Source organism: Actinia tenebrosa, unplaced genomic scaffold (assembly GCF_029948245.1).
Source record: "Actinia tenebrosa isolate PJP-AT-01 unplaced genomic scaffold, QUT_ActTen_1.0 PGA_scaffold11__36_contigs__length_13525064, whole genome shotgun sequence".
In the NCBI taxonomy this organism is placed as follows: Eukaryota; Metazoa; Cnidaria; class Anthozoa; order Actiniaria; family Actiniidae; genus Actinia; species Actinia tenebrosa.
The window spans coordinates 5,320,490-5,344,772 of NW_028292571.1; the positions used below are offsets into that span (position 1 = coordinate 5,320,490).

Here is a 24,283-nt window from a genome sequence, read left to right on the forward strand (position 1 = left end):
TGCGATTTTCATGATACAACTTTGCGAGTTTTCGATTTTGTAAATAGAGTTGTTTGTTGGTTCTCTCCTGTGCTTGGAGGGTTTTTCTCCGGGTTCTCTGGTTTTCCTCCCTCCTCAAAAATCAACTACTAATTTCTAATTCGATCTTTGGGCTTTCACCTAGTTTGGAGCCTAGCTCTGTTGTGATTGTCCCACGCTGTGATACAACAGCTAAAGCCGTAGTAGATTTTGATTTTCAATCTTGCCTTTAAAATCGCAAGTGCGATTCCATATACCTTTGCTAAACCTTTAATGCTTTTTCATATGACAATACTCTCTTCAGGTCTATAATAAGTTGACTACATATTGTACTTACTTTATCATTCCGTCTTACCTCGAAAGACTAACACATTGATGTTTCGACTATGTTCCAGTGCTTGATATGTTGCAGGACACTTCTCATCACGGCCACACAACAAAGGGATACAAATGGTAGAAATTTTGCATTTCTAAAACAGCTTTCTCCTTAATGTTTTCAGAGTCAACAACTTTCGACTTTGACGCTTGCAAACTAGATAATTAGTGTGATAACTAGTGTGACGTAGAAATAATTTGACTGTGACGTCATTATATGAATACGTCATCATTGCTACATGCGCGCGCGCTCATATTCGTAAATCCATGGGTTTGAAAAAGTCTGCAGAACATTGCGCGATAAAAAGAAAATGATCAGTATTTAAATATTCTTTATTTGTATAAATTGTTCTTTAGAGTATCGATAAAAATTTTTTTTAAATTATTTTTCCACGCAAATTAGACTAAAACTTTGATTTAAAAATTATTTAACATCGATCACGCAATAACTAAAGTTTTCGGCGCTTGAATTGGAACAATAGAAAAACTCGATGTTTTGTCTCTGTCTCCCACTTGTAACTAAGTTATAAGAACGGAAGGCCGTTTCACACGTGTGCGCATTTACATTAGAACTAACGTATAGGAAACTATGAAAAATACCTAGATATTCTAGTCAAGTCGTGTCATGTCTTACTTGTAACTAGATTATTAGAGCGGGATGCATTTCACAATGTATATTATTATTCTTTTCCTTGTGCGTGTATTTACATTAGACATCGTATTCTAGTCCTATAAAATATCTTGAACTATCTTAAAAGCTCATTACGAGTGCGCAAACTATCTTAATCGTAATCCTGAAATACTATTGTATGTGCGCAACTGCCTACCATTCTGGTTCTGTTATTTTTCTAATCAACTAATTAACTTTCGGTACAAGTCTTGCCCTACATTATCTTCTACGATAATTAACGCGCAAAACATATTTATATATTATAATTAACACAATAACTTATGATTACTATTATGTACAATTATGCTAAAAATGATAACTTAGAATTACATTTTTTTGTAAAGAATTACTGCAGATTTTAGATGTCGGGTATTTTTAGAGGCCCTTTCATTACTTTTAATCTACTACACTTTCACTTATGGTCATTTTCTTTAGCTTATTATCCAAGTTTGGCCTGTGTGCTAGTAGTTTAGTTTTCCACAAGCCAGCTGCTGCCTCAACAGGATCATCGTACTCTCCTTCGGTCAACCTAGGTGACATTGTTTTACGGCTCGACGAAGTAGTCTTCATGGCTTGAATAACTTTACCTTTGACTTGGTTCCTGTAGCTGTCCATGACGGGCGCGGATGCAATTCGCTTTGAAGACATTTCTTGCCTGCGGGCTCTGCGTGTTGATGGTTGGGTAGTATGAGGACGACGGCGAACTAAACGTATCCGATATGCAATGGTTAGTAAAAGAAAAAAAGAAAAATATGATGCACTACAAACTCTAGTACCTTCTCTAGGTGCGTCTTTCTTCGGTACAGGTGGTCCTCCATTTATTTCAAGACTACAAGAAAGGAGATAGAATGTGAAAAAAAGCGAAGATTTTGTAAATGACGTCAGCACGGGAGGGTGTAACAGAGGAGGGGCAAAAAATCGCAAGTAAACTAGTTTGCGCCAACGGCCATCTGCAGCCCTGGTGCAAGTTCACGTACTCCCCAAAAAATAAAAAAACGTTTCAAATATATTAATTTACTAGCTATTTCAATTCAAAAATGAATGCATGCTGGCAAAAAAAAAAAAAAAAAAAAAAAAGAAAGATTTCGGGGCGCTAATTAAAATAAATTCGACATTAAGCATATTGCCCCAATTCCACATTCTCTTATCGACAAAACGAATGCATGTCTACCTTTCTGATGGAAGTCCAACGCCCTTGGTTTCATTCCAGTCATCAATAAATATCATGGAAAGTTTCCCGCCACCAAGATTAGCCAACAGACTGTCATAGAGACCAGGCGTATTGCGACATGCTACCAGCATTAAACGCTCTGCAGTGCGGTTGAATGACAGGTATCCCAGTGCTACTGCTGCACTTATGCGCACTCCTTCGTTATCAGAGAACAAGCTTTTGAGAAGCGATTCCACAGCTCCTGTAGGAGATAAAGGGATGACAGAGGCGGCAGCCATGTTTATTCTCATGAGTAAAAACCTTTGTTTCACCAGCTTGAATTTATTCTCAAACACTTGAATGCGGAGCCACGCGTGATGGAATCCATTGTTCAAACTAACATGGCTGCCGCGTGAAAAAGACCCATGCTGCGTATGGGTATTACGGCTGGATTAGTTTTAACACAAACACAAGTGGACAAATATAGAAAAAAGATTTTTACTTGAAGAATTTACATGCAAAATAGCCTTAGCTAAACAAACCTGCAGTAATCAGAGCATCAGGGATCCCTGCTCTTGTGTGACCAAGGCTCGCTGTCAGACTAGCGGACAGTATCTGTGTTGCCTGTTCTTCTGAGCGCAATAAGGAAACCAACAGCTCCACTCCACGTGCTGTAAGCGTCACTTGGTCACAGTCTCCTATCACTCGCGCCAGAACGATGATCTGGAAGGCAGCGTGAGCCTGGTGCAGCTGCTTAGGAGATGTCAGAAACTCTTCAAATGAGCTCAACAGCAGACCTCCAGCTTTCTTGATGGCATATTGTTGAGTGGTGTTATTGTAGGCAAAAGTAGCAAGAGCCATGCCGGACTTCAAGCGAACCTCTTGGTCGGGGTCTTTCAGCAAGTGCATTATGTCAACAACTCGAAACTTTGTCTGCTCTGATAGAATCTTTTGTGTGGTGGTGTTGTTCAGGGCTATTTTTCCAATACAGATGGCTGTCTCGACCTGGATAATGATAACATATCTTTCACTCTATATTTTACAAGTGACGGTAAGGAAAATAGCCGCGAGGATGCGCTAAAGAGGCGTGACGTGTAGCGCGCGGGAAAAAAGTGCGGAGATATGGGTGGTTCACCTTGCGTCCTTCTTGCGCAGCTTTGAGAACGAAAGACGCACGTCACGTGGCGGAAAACAAATTTTACTTCCTTTGCAGATCATAAAATACACGTGATAGGGGAAATAAATGCATGTGATCACCTCGTAGACCTTAGAAATGATGAGCCTCATTAATGACTAGTTACAATTCATCTTCTTTAATAGCAGATATCAAATTTAATCTTCAACTGACCTGGATCAGTGATACCCTAGATGTCCTAAGTAAATGCACCAGTGTTATCAAGGCCTCAGCGTTTGCTATTTCTACCTGGGTAGACTTGTTGGATTGATGTGCTGGACCAACACATAGTACCCCAAGCACGCGAATCACCATCAGCAGGACCTGAAATAATACGAGCTAATGTGGTGAAAAATGCAGCCCTATAACTTTACTTCCACGGGAAGCCCACTTGAAATAAAAGTTGTAAATAAAAATAAAACCAAAACAAATCGATTTTCGATGAAAGCCATGGGTCCAAAGTCAAGATAGAGTGATAGTTACCATGAGCAAACAGAAAAATTGTATTAAAAAAATACAAAAAATAGACGCACGTTTGTTTTCATATATACAATAACGGAAATACGTCACAAAGTGTATGAACAGTCCCGTAAGAGTTGGACTGGTAACTAGACCTCCATTCCCTCGGTTTTCAACACAAGAAAGAGAAAATAAGAATCAAAATGTAAGTATTTTATTCTATTTTTCGTTATTTGTAGGAAACATAATACTATAATTCTTAGCTAGTATTGTTCTTAAATCTATCAAGCGCGAATGAGGAATGATTAATGTGGGATTTCTCAAATATATGTGACAATACTTCAACTCTTTCTGGGAATAAGCTTAGTTGATCCGCTCTTTCTGCTTCGGTCATATTTAACACTTTTATTTAAGACAAACAAACAAACAAACAAACAAAACAAACAAATAAACAAACAAACAAACAAACAAATAAACAAATAAATAAATAAACTCATGATGACAAAAACAAATGGCAGTTAAGCATACAGTATAAACAAATCTTGTAAAAAAAATATCTTGCATCAAACACCTGCTTGCATACATCCAAAATTCCGAAACAAACTTTCTAATGAGATTTTATACTGTAAATAAGCAAACTTTATACCTTTTCTGAAGTCTTTCCAGACCGTAACAGCCTCACTAGAGGTTGTACTCCACCTCCAGCTACTATCTTATTCTGGTTCTCTATGTTTTCTGTGCCCAATGCAATCATAGCCATGCCACTTATATACTGTAGTACCTCAGACTTGAGCATCAACATGTCAACCAGTATGTTAACACCAATCAAGCCTGCTATTTCTTGCTGTTGGAGGTGAACTGCTCCAGCTAATGCCCAGAGGGCCCCAGCAGCTGTAAATTAAAAAAAGTACAATAAAATAAGGCGATCTTTACATGGGACTGGGACAAAGTCAGACCGGTACAAACTTGTACTGGTCTAGAGTTTTTGCAGCCCTTTTGCGTGAGTTCAGTAGGAAATTCTGGGCATAGGGTTTAGTAATGTAATGTTTAGTCAGGTTTAGTAATGTCTAATGGGTATATCACTGACCAAAAGCATGCAGGCTTTGAATTGCCAGACCGGTCTGAGATTTGTACTGGTCCAGAGTTTTTGCAGCCCTTTTGCATGAGTTCAGTAGGAAATTCTGGGTATAGGATTTAGTAATGTAATGTTCAGTCAGGTTTAGTTAAGTCTAATGGATATATCACTGACCAAAAGCATGCAGGCTTTGAAATGCCAGACTGGTCTGAGATTTGTTTGCATTTACAAAGAAGTCCCCTATGTGGTAAATCACCCTCATCCTTTGTTGAACATTTTATTCAAAATAATGTTCATTGAAAAAGAAGGTTTTGGTTACTTGATACTCGAAAATGTCTCCAGAAATTTTAATTTTCATATGAGAAGGAAATTTGAACAAAACACAAAAAAGTATCATATGATGTGGATGTTTTTTTTATATCAAAATACGAAAGCGCTTGCCTGTCTGTTAATAACATTCATTCAGCTACATGTGCAAACCGTAAACAATCCTCAGAAAACATAAAGATTTGAGTACTAATATAAGCGTTTGTCTGTTGGTGGATGGCCAAACAATAGAGTAATTTTTTTGAGATCCAAGATAATGATTCTCATTATCAAAAAAAAAAAAAAAAAAAAATCAAGTTTTAAAAAACCTTTCAGCATAGAATTACTAGTTATGAATATTAAAATAAAGAATATAGGATAAAAGTTGCAAATCCTGCATTAAAAGCTTTTTTCGATCCGAAATCCAGTTAACCGAAGTCCAGTCCAGTCCAACTATACGCGGTTCCTGATTTCCAAAGTTTAAAAATCTCTTAAAACTCAGAAATTAGAACCCTAAATCTAATTTTAGAGGTTGGGTATATTTTTAATATACATTACGATTATTTATATCCTTTTAAAAGCTGAAAATTTGAGAATGTTTTGTGATCTAATTAAGTCAACCAGTCCAGTCCAATCCATCACTACATGATTCCGGATTTTTCAAAACAAAAAATCTCTCCAATTCAGAATTTAGAACCATAAATCAAAATTTATATTTTGATATGTTTAATAATAAACATTACAATAATTATCTACACTCTTTTAATATCTGAAAAAAATTCAGACCAAAATCAAGTTTTTAAGACTTTTTTCCGTACATTTTTTGTGCCAAAACTCACTACTACAGCTGTATCTCTATATAGCTCTATCTAAATGCAACTGCAGGTTCAAGGGCAGCATATAATACAATATTATCAAACCATGGTATAAAAATAATTCAACTGCTGTTGCATTGAATATTACAGTTGTATCTCTGAGCTCAAAAATGGTTTATAACAAAACACACCTTGTTCTTTGACCTCAATAGACCACACCTTTAGCAATCTGATCAATGGCTTTGCTGCTTCTGCCTTCTCTATGATCCCTTGTGCATCTGGATTATTTTCTGCCAGTGCCTCTAAAGCACTAGCTGCCTTCACTTGGCACAAAGAACTTGTGTTTCTCAGCTGTTTAACTAATGGCTTGACAGCCCCCTTTGCAATAACTAGATTTTGGTTCTCATGGTGATGCTTGACTAGTGCACTGAGACAGGCTGCAGTGTTGGCTTGAAGTCTCTTTGAATATGTTCCTATCAATGAAATATCACTTTTTAATATATTATCAGGTATCATCTGATGGCAATGAATCTTGTTGTCACCATCGTTGTCATGACAAATTGTCTCCTGATTAAACAGGCTGTCTAACCCAATTTGGAGGCATAATGAACAGTACTTATCCACTGAGTCACTGCCTCTTTAAGTGTAAACTGCGCATTTGCCTGTGGTGTCTCAATATGCAGCCTGAAAATCATCATCATTTGCATTCATTTCATCAACGATGTCATCATAAAGTAATAATCATACTATTGTAAAGTAATAATCTTCCTAATTACCATGATCATCATGCGCTACCACCACCATCATCATCATCTTTACCAGCAATATCATTATCATTACCACAGTCATCGTCATCATCAGCATCCTCACTACCACAACATCAATAACACCAGCCATCAACATCACCACCATCATCATTACCATAACTACATATATCACCATCATCATCCTTATCATCATTGCTATTTTTACTACTTGAACCAATGACTGTTGGATGGCATTGCACAAATAAATATATTGAGCTTTTAATATGCTAATTTATAAAATATTAGTATATGATATAATATACACTCAATTGAAGAATCGTTGTCGGGTTCAGAAACAGAGAACATAAAAGATGAGACTGAAATGGCACATGGGAAATGACATAATTATATTATAATTTATTCATTTGTGCCATCCATGCAGTTGGTTTAGAATGCCAAACGCATATTCCGAAGACCTGCGTTTGAGAGCCATTTGCCAAGGGTCGCCGGTCACAGCATGCATCTAATTAACGTACTTCCCATGTGCCATTTCGGTCTCAGCTTCTATGTTCTATGTTTCTGAACCCGATAACGATTCTTCAATTGAGTGTATAAAATATTATTATGCTGTATAATATGTGCCTAGAGCGACAGTACATGTCACTTGAGGGCATTCTCCACTCATTGCTGAAAGCACTTTGAAATTTGCTGTAATGTCATGAAAATGGGGTTGATTAAACGGCAAGTAAACCTGACTCACAACAGCTTGCTGTGAGTGGTTTTTAGTAATGAGTGGAGAATTGCCTTGAGAACAGGTCATTCTCTACTTACCAAGAAGATCTATAAGAATTTCAACTGCATCACTGTTTGCAACTGTGGTTTGATTGTTCTTGTGTTCTTCCACCAGAACACGAATGGCATTGACAGTATTAACCAACACATGCTCCACTTTTGATTCCAATAAACTAACAAGAGCTTCAACACCACCTGAAAAAAGTGCAATTTAAATAAATAAACAAACAAATAAATAAAAGATTTTTTTTTCTCTTTAAAAAATTTAGAAAAATATTATGGGTTCACTGTGCACTGTATTTTATAGGCTTTCATCATATCCTGTTTTTAGGAGTGTATATATAATAATTCTATCCAGGGGCTGTGATACTTTACACCTACTGTTTCATGCCAAAAAATCATCAATGATAAGAACAAGGAAAAACCCAATAGAGTTGATGGACCCTTCTACATTATATTCTGACTTGCATATGCTGCAAACATTCAGTAGTTTCTACATGTAATTTCTGCCAACAGAAAGTTTACAAATGTATGTGGTTTACATTATTACTGTATAGTACATTACCTTGCTCTGCAATCTTGTCCTGGTTATTGTCGACACAAGCCAAGTCAGCAATCACCACTGAAGCTCTTGAGTGGATCATTACATTAGGAGAACTCAAGAGCTGCACAATAACCCCAGTTGCATCAGTTGCCGACACAGCAACCCTCACCTCTATATGGCTGCCAATGTTGCAGAGAACAGAACATGCAAGTGATTGCAGGTCTTCATTCTCAATCTTGAGAAGAGCAACAAGTGCAGGTATGCCACCAGCATAAAGGATAGACTTCCAGTTTGTCTCCTTGGCAACGGATAAGACCTCCATGCATTTGATAGCACTTTCCTTGCGGCTGAGATCTTCTGATTTGAGCATTCCTACCAGGATATCCCATACAGGGAGCTCTTGATTACTCCATTCAATGAAGTACTCTAAGACATTAGTATGAAAGTGAAGAGCGGCAAGGTGAACAACTCCATTGCCTTGGCAATTGGTAACAGTGTAACATGCTTTGGCATCAATGAGACACTTTATGACATCTAATGCTCCACTTGATGCTGCAAGAAGTATAGGAGTGGACAGGGTATCATCAGTAGAAGTTATCTCAAGAAGTTTTGGCTCTTTGTGCACTAGATGCATTAGGCAATCTACATGGTTATAGTATGCAGCATAATGAATAGGTGCCCAGCCTTGATCATCAAAGATAGAGACATCTGCCCTGTATGCAATCAAACATGTGAGACTATCCAAAGCTCCACACCTTGCTGCAAGGTGAAGAGGGCTGACTCCCTGAGATGAGATGTTGTTGTAACGGCGTACATTGACATCAAATCCCATAACAACCAACATGGTAATCATTTGTGGTCTGTTGAACATTGCGGCATGGTGGATCAAAGATAACCCATTGGAATCTTGTGTATTCAGCCTGGAGGGTGGGAGCTTACGACACATGGTATAAAATATAGCCACTAGCCCTCTGATTGCACTTGCCTGTAAGCCAGCAGGAATTTGTTTTAGCTTGACAGTTCTCTGGTACCCATATCTTTTTTTATACTGCTCGTGAATCTGGAGCTCAGGAATGGGTAGCCTCTTGGGCTTCAGTTTGGAAATTTCATCATAATGAGCATGAATCCACAGAGGATGCTTTGGTGATGATGGATAATACGTCTCCAAGCTGATATTTAAGACATAGTAACTCTTGTTGTCAATCTTTATAGGTTTGATTGGATAGCTCTCCAACATCACAGTATCACTGGTTATTATTTTATTATAGTCATCTGAGGCGGTATATTCCAAGTGCTCTTTCTGGGCAATTATTTGTTCATTGATTTTCTGTGTGCTTCCAGTCTCCCTGTCAAAATATATACCTCCATGAAGATGGAAATACTTCTCAGAACTGTCAAAATTTTTGCATGTGAATTCCTTCCTCAACATCAATGGTGGGAATTCTCTTTCAGTCTTGCATTCTTCAAAAGTGAAAGAAGGAAGGAGCTTTGTTACGTCAGGGACTTTGCAACGTTTCTTGATTGCGACTAAGAATGGCACCATGAAGCTAATGAATTTCAACAAGACTAACAAGCAGTGTATCTCTGCTTTTAATGGAAGATATTTTCTGATGAATTCCTGATGAATGGTTAGTCTTCTTTGAAGTTTTTCATAACTTTGCTGGTCTAGCTTGTCAGACCTCACCACACTACTTATGTGATAATCAGAGTCCAACAGAAACATGTTCTGGTGCTGATTAATTGTCTTCTGTTTGAAAGTCATTTTCAAAGCCAAATCATCAACATTCTTCATAAAGTTCTTCCGTTCTTCAGCAACAGTTAGATCATCTTTGTTGTCAACTGGAAGACTCTCATATGCTTTTGTAAACTCTGGGTCCTTGGAGAGATCTTGAATACCAGCCTCTGTCCAAACCAATTCCAGACTTCGCCGAGTCTCAGGGACTCCAGTCATGGTGTTTAAATTCACAGCCTGCCTCCAACGCTCCACAAACTTTGTTCTTTTATCCTTAGGAAAGTAAGCTCCATGCCACAGGCTTTTCATCATGTAGTCTACCTCAACCATGATCTGACCCACTCTGGTGTCATAGTATGCTGGAGGGATTTGACATGAAGTACTACAATCATAATTCGCCTCCAGACAAATAGAAGGAGTCTGATTCAATACATAAATTCCCATGACTAATTCTCTAACGATTTGATGCATTTCTCTGAGTTCCAAGGGCTCTATTCCCTCCTCGTGTGGTATGAGTACCAAACAATTGTCTAAGTTACTGGATATTTGTATTCCAGATATCAACCCTACTGGGGGGTCCACACTTATCTTTGTATCCTCGGTCGACAAGAGCCAGTCACTAGAATAATAAGCAAGACTCTCTTGCAGCTCATAGCGTTCTATTTTATCGAAGTACGTCGCAGCAACACGACTTGCAGTCAAGGAGTTCATCACGTCTGAAGATGAGCTGGTGCTGGCATTTCGACCCCCAGCACGAGAAGACATCTTGCTATGACCTTCTTCAACAAAAAGTAAAGAATATTCAACTCATCAAAGATTAATGAATTGGAAATGACTTTGCTGATTGCCTAGATAACCACGTACAAGCCATACATAAATACAATTAATTGTTGCGTTATTGTCGGTTGTAAACAAATGCCTAGTTACTCGAAGGTCCTCTTGTTAGGTCATTAGTTGATTCTTCCAGTCGTGCAAATCCTTTGATAGGATAATCAGACTGATGTTTTAACGAAGGGGAAAAAGGTTCCTCACCAAATTAGAAGTGTTTCTTCGATTAAATTTACCCCGAACAACATTTCTTGAAACATCGTAACTGTCATTCGATCGTTCGTGTTGGCATCGAAATGGCTTTCTCGTCAACGACGCAATGTTTGTTGATCCATCCAATGTTGTTTCTCTATTCTACCTCCAATCTTCGTGTTTATCTTGAGAATTTATAATATAAGCACCTGCCAGTTCCTTCGAGAGTCTTAACGATGAGGCCACGAATAATATTGCAATCAAATTTGGCGTTTGGATTTTGCCGTGGAAACCCGTCAAACAAAAGAGTCACGTGACACCACAGGCAACCCAATCTTGTTTTTTAAATCAACTGGATCGATCATCTTTTTTTTTTTTTGGCATTTTCAAAATAACTTTAGTTTTCGCTTTCTTTATAGCTTTCATTACTTTCGTAAGATATTTCAATATCAATTTTTTTTAAGCTGAATAAAAAATGGTGAATAAAAAAGGTGACTGATATGAGGCTCTGTAATCCCTCTCATTTTTATGGCCTGAATAACTTAGCTCATGAAGTCCATTTAAAAATATTACAGGCAGTTTACCTCATTCACCTAGTCAATCTAAGTGTCCCGTCTACTAACCTATTAAAACAACATATAAAGACATTTGGACATTAAAAGTACATATATATATATTTTTTTTTCTTTCATGGTCAGTTGATGTCACTCTAACCTATGATTCTTGATGTGCCAATAGAACAGAATGGATCTAGGAATCAATTCTCAATTACTACACATTTCATTCAGGTAAGAACAGCATTTTAATATAAAATAAGATAATATAACTTATCCAAAGAAAGTTTTCAATTAATTTCAAAAGTAGTTTTCTTGAAAACAAATAAAATACGAAAAAAAAGTATTATTTTTTTTAATCATTAAATTCAATTGATCTTTTTGAGTTTTAGTTTGTTTTTTTTTTCCTTTTCTTTTTTCCCTTTTCTTCATTCGATTTTTTTTTGGAAGCTTTTTTAACAATTAATCATGTTTTAATTGAAGAAGTGACACTTGGCCAGACAGCACTGTTAAAGGCTGATTCAACTAGTAACAACAAATTTTAGTGAACAAAAGAAATGGATGGATACAGGGGAATACCGCATTATGGATGTACATCCCCTTTGTCATCCCACAGGCTTATTATCAGGCTTAGTATATGTGTGTGGTTGGGATACCTGTGGGGGTAAATTACAACACAAATACTGAATATGGCAAGCCTGTTGGCTTTGTTTATTTTACCACAGGAAGCCCAAGCTTGCTCATATACACTGTACGATTTTTCCTCATAACTGTCGCGCGCAACATGCTGCGTGTAAATCGACTACACAACTTGCTTACTACTGTAAATGGCAGCTAAAACTTGGCGTAAGCATGTTGCGCTCGACAGTTGTGAGGAAAAACCGTACCGTGTAAATCAGCTATGTCACTTTTAAACCCTACTTTTGTGTTCATTCAAAAAATCATTCAAATAAACCGAAACCGCTACTAGCAAACTATAACGGTACAAACATTATTTCTTGCAAGTTTCAAGGTTTTTCACTCACAATTTTTCATATAATGAGCACATAAACATTATCACACACATTGCTTTGTAACGGCTACTCAGAGTCTGGGCTTCCTGTGGTTGACAGATTTCATTATCACAAACGGTTCGTATCTGCATGTAAGCAAAATCGTTTTAACGTCTATCGTAGTAGTGCATTTGACCATAGTTAATATTAACTATGATTTGACAATAGACCTTTCTCGAATTCGCTTAAGTGACCACGAAACAATGCCTCCCAGTCAAGATTCAGCATTTTCCATACAGACGTTCACTGGTCAAATTACACAAAGCATTCAGTCGAGGTTGTAAGGTTCAAATTTGAATAATCCTTTGAAAGTACCTGGGCGCCTCGCTTGAGCGCTTTGTGTAATGTTTGAACTAATGTATGGAAAATGGTGAATTGAACTTGATGAAATACGGCAGTAAATGTAGGAACGCAATAAGTCCAACCTCGACTTGGAACCATTGTTACCATAAGCAAATTCGGAAAAGGACTATTGTCATGATCAAACTAAACGTTACCAGGACGCTATTGGTTACTACATTCAAATATCGATCGTCTAAATGCATTAGATTTCTTTAAATTTTCTATAAATCTTAAAAGCAGCGTAAACTAAATCCAGTTTTGGGTGTGGAGGTTGAGATAGAAGAGGTTGCTTTCATGGCCTAGCATCTCTTGCATCACCATATCTTCTAAGTATCCTTTACGTGTCTTGAAGTAAAGTATGCATTGGGGAGTACTGTCTTTGGATACTACAATCTAAAGGATCCGTAAAGAATCTTGATTCGTTCCTTGTATCGGCGTCATAATTCCACCAGTCTTTCTCTATCACACTTGCTACAAACCTATTTCAATTATTCTACAATGACTAAACAAGATCTATAATCTCTTCGGAGGATTCGTTGCCAAACTTTGTTCTTTAGTCTTGAAGTCAGTGCATTCATTACTGGAAAGCTTGTGCCTCTTTGATGGTTATTGAGCTACAACCTGTGCAGGTTCATCATTGACTGGGAAGCCATTTAAGAGCTTCTGCTTGATGACGTATGCGGTCTAAATTCCAGTGGCATACCCTTGGCTTGGCTTCCCGACGACGAGCCATGCCCAGATTGCGAAGTAGCAGAGTCGAAATTCACGTAAAGATGATCATCATATGACCTCATATTGATGAACTCCTATTGGTCAAACAGAGGGCAATATGTAATAATCACATAGTATTAGGGTCAATCTGAACAGCTCATATAACACTAACTGGCCTTTTCTGAGGTCGATAAACAAGGTGCACTTCTAGTCTAGATTCGATACTAGAATGTTTGTGCCGAATCCAAACCAGAATGCTTCCTGTTCACTCAAGTCTCAGACAGACAGGCCGAAGTAGTATCAACATGTGCACAAAGGCATTTCTTATTTTAATTCTTTTTTACCGCTTGTTAATACATTTTGATCTGCTATCTAGTTTAGGCAAGCTGATCAAGCACGCTTTTTTCGTTGCTTGTATTAGTTAGCAACCCGCTATTTTCATCTCAAATGCAAAGGGATTTTTTTTCTAATTTTATCTTTTTCATTGAGTGGGCTCCCTGTGGCGACGACACGTGAGAGTTTCATCCCTATGGTTACTAATAATGGTCAACATTCTCATGGTAACACCACGCCTTAACCAGCATAATGTGTGCGTTTAACAGTTAACTATCTGCAAGAACATAAACATATGCCTCGACGGGAATAGAGTAAAAATCGTATGATGCATGCCTTTCTGTTTAACCTGGAACAGTTTTAACAGTTTTAATATTAAAATATTCAGTGTTCTTTACGGACATATGATGTTTTTTTGTACGAGCATTTAATGGAGTTTTATGACACCATGCATTAACATATTGTTTGCAGTTAGCATTAACTTATATTAGGTATGATATAGTTAAGTTTTTTATCGTTTTAAGTCAGTACAGTCTCACTTGAGTATCTTCAAGGTCAGATATATCTTCATGCACTGATTAATGTCTGCATTTACGATGACACTCCTCTACACTACACTGAGGCACTGATTGACGTCCACTGTTGTTTCTTGGTAGTTGCCACATGCAAAATATCAAGTTCTTTTGGGATCTTAGTAATAGAAACAAGCCGTATCATCTTCGATGCCAAATGTTCGTTCTTGACTACACGGCTAAAACATGGTGGATATAAATGGCTGATCCGAACCAACAGAACCCGCCGACCCGGGAAATGTTGAAGTTTTGGAATCAAAATTCATGTAGGTACGTTCTTCGTACATCCGCATGCATATGTAGTCCTAGATAAGAGATAGATGATAGATATTACAACTGAATAACGCTGTACAACTTATGCGATTATCGGCCAGTCTGATCGCGGAGTATAAATATTTTGACGCTAGGCGGAGCAACACTGGTGGCCGACAAAGATAACATCGCAACCATCCCCTAACTAATTAGTGACTACTCTTTTATATTTGAGCTACGGAGATACGGAGCTCTGGCCTATTGTTGCCCTGAAAATGGAATTTCTCTTAAAAAGAGCACCAAAACTTGATCATGACACTTTAGTTTGTTCATAACACTTTCACAAGTTTTTCGTCTGCACTGTTTCAAACACTGACGCATAAAATATGCTGACGTCATGTCACGTGGTACTTACCCGTTCATCTGCCAACATCTTGGTTAATTGTCGTGACATATCTAGAAAAATTGGTCTTCCTTGAGGTGTAACTTGCCAGCAATCCAGCATGATACAGTATCTAGAGTAGTAATTAATGAATAAATAATTAATGTTCTGTTGGACTTCGTAAACACAAATGGACGCCATCCACCATGGCTGCCGTTTTCAATTCCTTATAGGAAAGATTACAAGCCATCTATATAGTAATCACCAAACACCACCGAACATGGCTACCACTTTTATTGTGTAAGGAAACACTGTAAACCATGCATGGTGCACCTATTCTTCGATTGCACGTTACGTCATCGATAGCGGCCATGTTGGTGCCATTTAAAGGGGCACTTGGATGAAAACGCCCCGATTTTTGAAAGTCCGAATAATTGAAGTATTTGAGGATAATATGACTCAATTATAATTATGGAAATCAGATAAGTGAAAATTTTTGCTTGGGAGCCACTCGCTGTTGAGATATTTTGGGTTAAAAGCGAAAAGAATAATAGGGTTGAATAAATGACGTCATTTACTCACAATTTACATGCTGAATGAAATTGATAATTGTTTCCCACCACTTTTGATTGTGAAGGAAACATGTTGCTTGGCTACTATCTGGGCCATATAGATAAGTTTAAACAAGTTTCAAGTCATTTCCAATTTTCATTGATTTTCTTCCAAGTGCCCCTTTAATAAAAGATTTCTCATAAGCATCCATTTTTAATGGCACCACAATGGCCGCCATTTTTGTGTCTTTTGACTCTCTTGGAAATGCTTGCAACCCATCAATAGCGAGTATATCATCCACTGCTTTTAATCTCTTCCTATCAAATATCATTTGATTACTCACAGTTCTTGTGAGCAGTGTTTTGGTTTGTCCATTCGATATCCATCACGAAGGAAATTGATAACTTCTTGAGAGTTCATACCAGGGTACGGAGATGCGCCTGCGGGATAAGAAGGACGTATTCAGACGATAGAGGGAGGAATTTCCACGACGATTTTCAAGCATAAAAAAGAAAAGCACTTATAATAGTGCTTATGCATTATTGCTGATATTAAGATATTCAGTCTTATACCACTTTTAATAACAACGCGACCTGACTCAACCCAATGCAAGACGTCTGGATTTTATGGCTCTTTTCAATCAAATTCTTCTAACGGTTTGAGTTAGTATTTCTTTGATCACTGACGGCAGACAAAAAACAGACATTTTGAGTTAAGTCAGGTCCCCACCCCCCTTCCCCAAGGCAAAATCCTGGCTTATCCTCTGGAATGGATGTTATATGGATTCAAAATAGTCCCCTCAGTACTTGGGATCTAGCAATATACTCACCAAGTGTTACTATCTCCCACAAAAGAACTCCGTATGACCAGCTATGGATAAGAAAACACAACAGAATTTATCAAAATGATTATTTCAATTACGAAAACCGCGTTCGTGAATTTGGCCTCCAGAGTGGATTTCGAATAATTGCGAAATGCCACCACCCGGCGGAAATATCAGCCTTTAAATCAGTGATAGCGAAATATCCGCTCCTCCATTTACAGTAAATCAAGTTTCAAGAAAATAAGAAAAAAATCTATTTGTATGCTTACACGTCACTGCTGGTTGTTGAGACCCCATCAAGAAGAGATTCTATCGCCATCCATTTGATCGGGAATCGACCACCCTAAAAAAGCAACATTTCATTGATTAAAACATGCATGGTTTTATATCGTGACATACTGAAAATCACTGGGGTACTTAGTCCTCCTTTACATTATCCATCATCAAAATGAGGTGTTGGGGTTGGAAGAGGGAATATGTTTTTTTGAGTGAAGTACGGTGAACCACTGGGGCCCCATTCCCCAAACATTTCAAAAAAGAGGTGCGTCGGGTTTGCGAGAAAGTCGACTATAATGTATGCAAATAATTAAATAGTCACCGACAGGTAACTACTAGGATCCCCTCCTTTCTTTCCCGCAGCATTCCAAAATGAGACGGGGGGGGGGGGGGGGGGGGGGTTCGTAAAAGACTAATTTTGAATAATGTATCCACTTGGATTCTCTCCCATTCCACAGCATTCCATAATGGGGCGTTGGGTTTTAGAGGAGAATAAGACCTACTTGGCCCTTATCTGGGGTGCTTACCAGACGCTCCGGTTGGAAAACAAATGGCATGTGTCATTCCGATCGGAAAGTTCCGTAAAACGCGGTCTTCCGAGTGAAGTAATCCACTCAATTTCACCGCTTTTTTTGGTTCTATCGCTAGACGCGTGTACTAGTTGTCGGAATTCATAGCTTCCCGCTCTTTTCTTGCCATTAGCAAACGAATTTTCAACCGGATGGATTGGTTACATGTAAATGATAAGCACCCCTGGTTATGTAATGAGCTACACAATTATCTGTCACTTGTTACCTGTGTTTTCCTTGTGTAATGGTCCTCTACATAAATATCTCTGGCAAAACCAAAGTCTGATACTTTGCAAACTTTTCTATTGTCGATCAGAATATTACGAGCAGCTAGATCACGATGAACGACCTGAAATACGAGATCAGTTTGAGAAGATGTTACGGCTTTCCTTCCTTTTAATGTTGCAGCAGAAAAGACTACGGGGATAACTATCTTCGGCAATAGAAATATTTAAACTGTTCCATGTAAACATTGATGGAGCACAATTTTATCTGGGAAAGCAGGGTTTTGAACTCAAGAGGTCCACGACGATCTCTCGTACTGAGAAACATATCCGTCAAATTTATGGATAAAATGTTACCTCTCAGCGGAGTTGTCTAAAGCTATGTGTGCAAGACACCTTAAGGAAAATCAATCCTGAAGTGCCATACCTGAAGTCATAGGTTGGCTTACTAGTCAGAATCATCTCTAACTATGTTGGTTCTGAACATCTTACCTTCATACTTGCTAAATGAGCCATGCCCCTAGCCACTTGAATCGAGAAGGATAAGAGATCTTTGGAAGAAAGCTTCTCTACTGGAACTTGGTATATCTGTTGATAATATTTGTCTTCTATACCACGACAATGGCGAAGGTAGCTTTGCATATCGCCGTATTCACAGAATTCAACAATTAACATCAAAGGATCTTCGAAAAAAATCACAATTAACATCAAACGATTGCGTATAAGTTGGTTTTATTGCAAATGTTGCCTTGCGTCGAGAGGGTGTTAAACAAGAGATCCCTTAATTGTCAACATCGAAGGATCAGTGTAAGAAGTTGGATAGAAGATTCTTTAGGGACGATAGGTTGAGCGATGTGGTTATATGCTTTCTTCTATTCTATGCTTACCTCCTCGTGTGCAACACCCAAGTAATCCAACCACATTAGGATGAGGGTCTATGAGTTTGAGTAAATCTAACTCCGCAAGGAGATCCTTTCTGGCTGTATCGCTATCATTTTCTGTACAAGAAAGACATCAAAAGATCAGTTTATATAAACTTGTCACAAATCTACCTCTATTGTCTTCCGCCGGAGTTGTTTATCCGTTTGAAGGGAAAAATATTCGAACGCAGACGAGAGAAGACGCACCCTAACAGAAATATACAGAGGGAGGGAGAAAGTCTAAGCTCGCGCAATGTCAGAAGGGTCACAAGCAGTCCCTATTTTTCGACCCACACTTTTGGTGAAGTACGATTTTGGAAGTCTAGGAGTATCCTATAATTGGCGTTCTGTGTGAGAATTTAGAAGTATCACAGTTTGGTATTGCGTACTGCACTTCTCACCTTTTACTATCTTTACCGCCACGGTCAGTGACCCAACACATCCCTTGATGCCTTGCGCGTCAGCTTTCATGACCACGCCAAAAGCACCAGAACCCAGCACAACTGTGGACCTGACTCGATCCCTAGGAAACTCCCATCGGCTGTTCGATAAAGGATTGGCTGTGGATTCTAGGCTGTTAGAGCTCGGGCCATCTGGTACTCGTGTTTGAGATGGAAGAAACTAAATGGGATAGAGTTGAAAAAATCAATAGATGGCTTCCATGATTATTTTGCAATTTTATCTTGCTTCTGTTTCCAAGTAGTAATCGGCCATTTACGAGTACATTTTAGAGATAGCGGACGTAATTAATGCATTGTGGCCTACTTTGGCGTACAAGCATCTTTAGTTCGTTTTGAAGTTATTTGTACCTAAGCTAGACCAGAATGCACCCTGTTTATCGAACTCAGGAAAGGCTTTTGAGGGTACAGTGACCTTGCTGTTAGTGCAAAAACGTTTTTGGTATCCAACAGGGAAAGAAAACAAAGCCATGGCCCTTAGCACAAGGGTTACCCTACCTTCATATATTTATATTGACTATAATAAACTTTACTTTACGCGGCGGCCATGCTGACTGGAACAATAGATCCCTTTAGAATTAGCGTTATGTTTTCCTATTTCAGACCATGTGTCATTCCCTAGAGTATTATTTCTTTTTGTAACGGTTGAGCATGAGAAGGTTCATAAATATGGATATATACGACCCCAACAAACCCTATCTTATTCTTAAGAGAATCAAATCAAATCATTCTTAATTTAAAAAGCGCAGGTTTGGGAGAAACGCAGTCGCGAGGCTGATGTGGACCTGCCACATCTGCCACATCTGGTCTGATATTCGAAAACATTACGCTTAAGCTGGCTTAAGAAGTTTATTGATTTTCCCTGCGTGGCCTCACATTCAAGCGTTTCAAGACGAGGTTACGTGGGTTTAAACAAACGTTTTTATTCTCATGGGAATAAAAATGGCGCAGTGTGATAAAGGTCCATTCTAATTAAAATATTTAAAAATCATATTTATTAGAATTACTTATCTACGAGAAAGTCACTTCACGCCCATGCATCACTTCACGCCCATGCATCACTTCACGCCCATGCATCACTTCACGCCCATGCATCACTTCACGCCCATGCATCACTTCACGCCCATGCATCACTTCACGCCCATGCATCACTTCACGCCCATGCATCACTTCAAGCCCATGCATCCCGAGTTTCTTCGGTGAGCCCTCTGACTCAAATTTCCGATAAATCCAGCCCAGAAACGTTATGCCCTCATATATTGATGGTTTTCAATCATTCCCATGAGAATGAAATAACAAACGACAGGGCGGCCATATTGGATGATATCACGAAAGAGACTAATGACGAATGTTTTGTTAAATTCATCCAACATGGCGGCTGTGAAAACTATCAATGTAAAGATAAATATAACCAAATTATTAAAGGATGACTTTAAGACTTACTGCGGTCATCTCTGTTGACTCCTGTTGGCTTTCAGGTCTTCCAAGAGTGGATGTTGCCGTCTCGTGACCCTTCTGCATTCGTCGTATGGAGCAGAGCGTGGCAAGGATGACGAAAAGAAGGAACAAGAAGCCACCAGCCACTGCAGCGATCAGGACTGTGGTGTCGATACCTTCCAGGATTCCTTTCCCACTTTTCTTTTCTAATAGAGCGGATGCTTCTGTAAGCGCAACAGGATGACTCGTTTGGATTGGGTTGTTGTGGAATGCGTATACACGTACAGTAAGTGTTTAGAACAATTTATCGTATGACTGTGAAAAGGCTTGCGGTCCGTACACGTTCGTGCCAGACCAATCACATTGACACAGACGCCAAGGTCACAGCAATGTCAGACCAATCACATTGCGCGAGTAAATAATCAGCCAATTTAAATTTTAGAAAACATCACGGTCACGGCACGGCACGCTTACGGCACTGAGCTTTTCACAGTTGTGCCAAAATTGCTACTTCTATTAAGACTATAACTATGTTTTACCCTCCTCAGTGACAAAGGCAGGGGAGGGGGAGGGGGAGAGGGGGGAGGGAGGGAGGGGGAGAGGGAGAGGTATTGATTTATCTTAAATTTCCTGGTTTCTTTTTGATACTTTACTTTGATATGACCATTCAAAATGTGAGAATAATGTTATTTTATTGCTTTTCGGGGTAACAACCTCCCTCAAGGCATGGACTCTCGCTGCGCCTCTGCCCCCTTTGCTATAACAAATGAGTGCGGACACGTGTCATGTGATCTCGAAATGCAAAGCCTAACACGGCAATATCCTGACTTAAATAAACCCTTGTTTTAGAGTATAGACAAAATTGGAATCTTTTTAAAAATTGACATTTAACGAAAGAGAAACCATTTGTTTTGTGAAAATAATATAATATTAGTACAACTGGCTACCAATGCCAACCTCACTGGCACCAGTAAAACCTAGGGGCGGGATGAATGAATAAAAGAGAGAAAAGAGGAGTGTTCTTCTAAGAGATTCTATATATTATATCATCAAACACACACACCTTTTAGCTTTGTTTTTGCCATATAAATAGAACTTGGCGGACTGCTCCCTAATTGGTTGGTTGCTAGGATACGGTAGTTGTAATTGGTGTCAGAGCGAAGATCAGTGATAGTGTGCGTTGTAGTATCTGGAGGTGTTATTTGAATGGCCTTCCAACGTTTATCACTGCTCACTTTGTACTGTAGGGTCAACGATTCTAGTTCCACTCCCCCGTTGTCGGAAAATTCCCACTTTACTTCAGCTGTAGTGGAGGACGTCGTAACAGACAGGATACGTGGCGATTTGGGTTTGGCTATAAGAGGAAAGTCAGTGAAAACCCCTTAAATGGTGAGCGTAAAACTCAATATATTAGTATATAGAGACCTTTAGCATCAGGTTTACCGCTGGGGATCAGGTCCAGAAACACGCCCGCAAACACGGAGAAACACTCAGCATCAATGATATTCAATATGGCGACTCTTCCAGCAACAACTTCATTATGACGCCTCGCTAAATGTTAAAAGTTTGACGGAAAACGCCTGACGTCAAACTGCAGTTTGAGGTTTGCGGTACCTAGCAAGAACGTCGTGCTAAAGGTCTTCTATCTTCTGTTTATCCTAAATTTTCCTTAATTCAAATCGCCGCTACGAATGATAATTTTAACATGCGCATTTATTTACAGCCATTAGTATATAGTCTTCCATTATTACTTCAGCGTGAACATTTTTTCGAGTCGAGAGGATTAACTCCGTGAAAACCTAGCATAACAAGGCAAAAGTAAAATAGAAGTTCGTTCCGACATGATAAAATATTACCTAAAATCCTCTTTTGTCGATCAGTGTGTCATATTTTGCGGCTTAAATGCAAGAAATATCGAAAAAAAACTCCAATATTTATTTGGTTAGATTTGTTTCATTAACCTTTATATAATTTCTTTAATTTTATCGAGCTTTCGATCTACGCGCTCATCTTCGGAGTAACATAAAAAACTCGATACAACTGTAAGAAAAAAACTCCATCAAATCAAAACAATGAGCGGCGCGCGCATCAATTGTGATGTCTAGCAAATATCTATTTGAATTGATGTTCCAGTACTGTTTAATACTTACTGTATCCTTTCAAAGTGATGTCCTCTTCATCCTCGCCATACTTGTTCTTAGCGATACACTTGTATTCCATCCAATCCTGAGTCGTTATTTTCTGGATACTTAAAACGCTGATGCTAGAGGCGTTACCATGGCTCGTAGTAACTTTGTATCGATGGTCTTCCTCGCCATCTTTGAGAGTCATGTTTACATTTTTACTGTCGGTCCAGGACCATGTGAATTCTGGTTCGGGATTCCCGCGGGATTCACATTTTATTTTGGCAGTGGTGCCAGTATTGAAATGGTAATTTGTTTTTCCGATAATCGATGGTGGTTCTGGTTGAATGAAGGAATAAGAAAGATTCAATTTAGTTTTGACAAAATTACTTTTCCTTAGCAGTCTATAGGGCTTCCTTGCCCTTTTTCTTACTGGCTATTGTAACTATGTTGTATTTGTTGCTGCATATCGTTTTCTTGATCATGGCTGCCTATACTGATCAATGTTCGATGTCAACTATCACTTGTATCTACTAAGACTAGTTCAAACTATACGGTAACTTTTTTCAACCCACGAACTTTATGCAATTATATAGATATACATGTTGATAAATAGTCTCTGAAGTCCTATAAATCTGGTCAGCCGATAAAAGCCGGAACGTTCTATCTCTTGCTGTTCTTGCGGTTAGAATGAAGGATGTCATCTTCAATGACACAGTTTTATGTAGACATTTCTGATGCGCTGATGTCTGTCTGTCTGTCTGTCTGTTTCTGTACATCTTAATCTCTGTCTGCCTGTGTATTTCTCTAGTGCAACAAGCAACAGTAAATCACCCTATAATATCCTAACCGTATCTCCTTGAATGCTTGTCGATAGATCTGTATCTGTAAATAGTTACCTAGTACGATGACTGTGAAGTTCTTCATGTCAGTTCCCAGGCTATTCGATGCTACGCATGTGTATCCACCACCATCGACCTTGTGTGCATCTGCAATAACCAGACTACCGTTTTGGTATTGACTAACGCGATCCTTTGCCATCTTTCGTTTGTATCTGCTCCAAGAAAATTCGGGTTGCGGATACCCTGTGGCTTGACAGTCGATGACGAGGTTCGCAGGGGGATTTGTAGGTTGGTAGAATGTTAAGATGGCTGGTTTTCGTCTGTTGATTTTTGGCGCCGCTAAAAAGATTAGAAAAACGATAATATTCTGTTTTTATTGACTATATACGATGTGATAGCAGGGATTCATTGGTCAATTTAATCACAGTCAGGTTGTAATGGCCTCTGCGACTCTTAAATTCGTTTCATCGTTCTCTTGCGAATGACTGCAAATTATATATATCGTTACCTTTTCAAGTAATTAATAGATTTTTTTTGGAACCTAACGTCTTCCCATTTTCGATCCCATTTTAGTCCCATTACTTTAATTACTGATCATTAAATCTAATTTTTCAAAAGAAATAACTGGAATAAAATTATGAATTTAAAAGGAAATTATTGTATGAGTTGGAGAAGATTAAAATATTAAATTAGAATTAAAAAGTAACAAGATCTTGTAAAATAAGATGTTAAAATATAAATATTAAGTATTGAACGAAAAAATAATAACAAAATTAATTCTTATCAAAACTCAAACAAGTGTGCAAGGTAATTTGAATTTTTAACTGGAACAATTCTCACTGGGAGCTTTACGCATTTTCTCACTGGGAGCTTTACGCACTATGCCTCAAATCTTACACATTTTTCACCATTCTCGAGAGTAACGTGTGCCAGGTGACTACATTCCACATTGCCAGGTACTCATATTGATATAAATAACCCGTCA

At 38.5% G+C, this 24,283-nt stretch overlaps 2 protein-coding genes across 6 annotated transcripts in view; both read right to left on the bottom strand.

Annotated features, from left to right (window-relative positions):
* Positions 1 to 710: 710 nt before the first annotated feature.
* LOC116300995 (ankyrin and armadillo repeat-containing protein) lies at positions 711 to 11,175 on the bottom strand. The gene is made up of 9 exons (XM_031709985.2): positions 8,146 to 11,175; positions 7,620 to 7,775; positions 6,234 to 6,515; positions 4,493 to 4,737; positions 3,562 to 3,711; positions 2,756 to 3,218; positions 2,235 to 2,475; positions 1,840 to 1,892; positions 711 to 1,767 (listed from the first exon to the last, which is right to left on the bottom strand). Exons 1-9 carry the CDS (start codon positions 10,619 to 10,621, stop codon positions 1,460 to 1,462), a joined length of 4,374 nt encoding a protein of 1,457 aa, XP_031565845.1. The 5' UTR covers positions 10,622 to 11,175; the 3' UTR covers positions 711 to 1,459.
* A 706-nt stretch (positions 11,176 to 11,881) lies between these two features.
* LOC116300991 (fibroblast growth factor receptor 4) overlaps positions 11,882 to 24,283 on the bottom strand; it is a 32,885-nt gene continuing 20,483 nt past the window's right edge. For 3 of the 5 annotated variants that reach the window (XM_031709978.2, XM_031709979.2, XM_031709980.2), the window contains 13 exons: positions 23,356 to 23,637; positions 22,484 to 22,795; positions 21,397 to 21,687; positions 20,340 to 20,557; positions 18,840 to 19,059; positions 18,406 to 18,516; positions 18,011 to 18,201; positions 17,521 to 17,643; positions 16,719 to 16,792; positions 16,456 to 16,496; positions 15,970 to 16,066; positions 15,108 to 15,207; positions 11,882 to 13,630 (listed from right to left, as the gene is read on the bottom strand). In XM_031709978.2, the coding sequence (XP_031565838.1) occupies positions 13,478 to 13,630; positions 15,108 to 15,207; positions 15,970 to 16,066; positions 16,456 to 16,496; positions 16,719 to 16,792; positions 17,521 to 17,643; positions 18,011 to 18,201; positions 18,406 to 18,516; positions 18,840 to 19,059; positions 20,340 to 20,557; positions 21,397 to 21,687; positions 22,484 to 22,795; positions 23,356 to 23,637 (2,213 nt within the window). In that variant the 3' untranslated portion in view covers positions 11,882 to 13,477. Of the gene's footprint in view, positions 13,631 to 13,847; positions 14,746 to 15,107; positions 15,208 to 15,969; positions 16,067 to 16,455; positions 16,497 to 16,718; positions 16,793 to 17,520; positions 17,644 to 18,010; positions 18,202 to 18,405; positions 18,517 to 18,839; positions 19,060 to 20,339; positions 20,558 to 21,396; positions 21,688 to 22,483; positions 22,796 to 23,355; positions 23,638 to 24,283 lie in introns of those variants that run through there. The other 2 variants (XM_031709981.2, XM_031709982.2) reach the window with 2 other exon arrangements.

Coding starts and splice junctions, on each gene's coding strand:
- LOC116300995 (XM_031709985.2), bottom strand. CDS start 10,621: ATGTCTTCTCGTGCTGGGGGTCGAAATGCCAGCACCAGCTCATCTTCA. Junction 6,516..7,619: donor AATTCTTATAGATCTTCTTG/GTAAGTAGAGAA, acceptor TTTCATTGATAG/GAACATATTCAAAGAGACTT. Junction 4,738..6,233: donor TATTGAGGTCAAAGAACAAG/GTGTGTTTTGTT, acceptor TTTAATTTACAG/CTGCTGGGGCCCTCTGGGCA.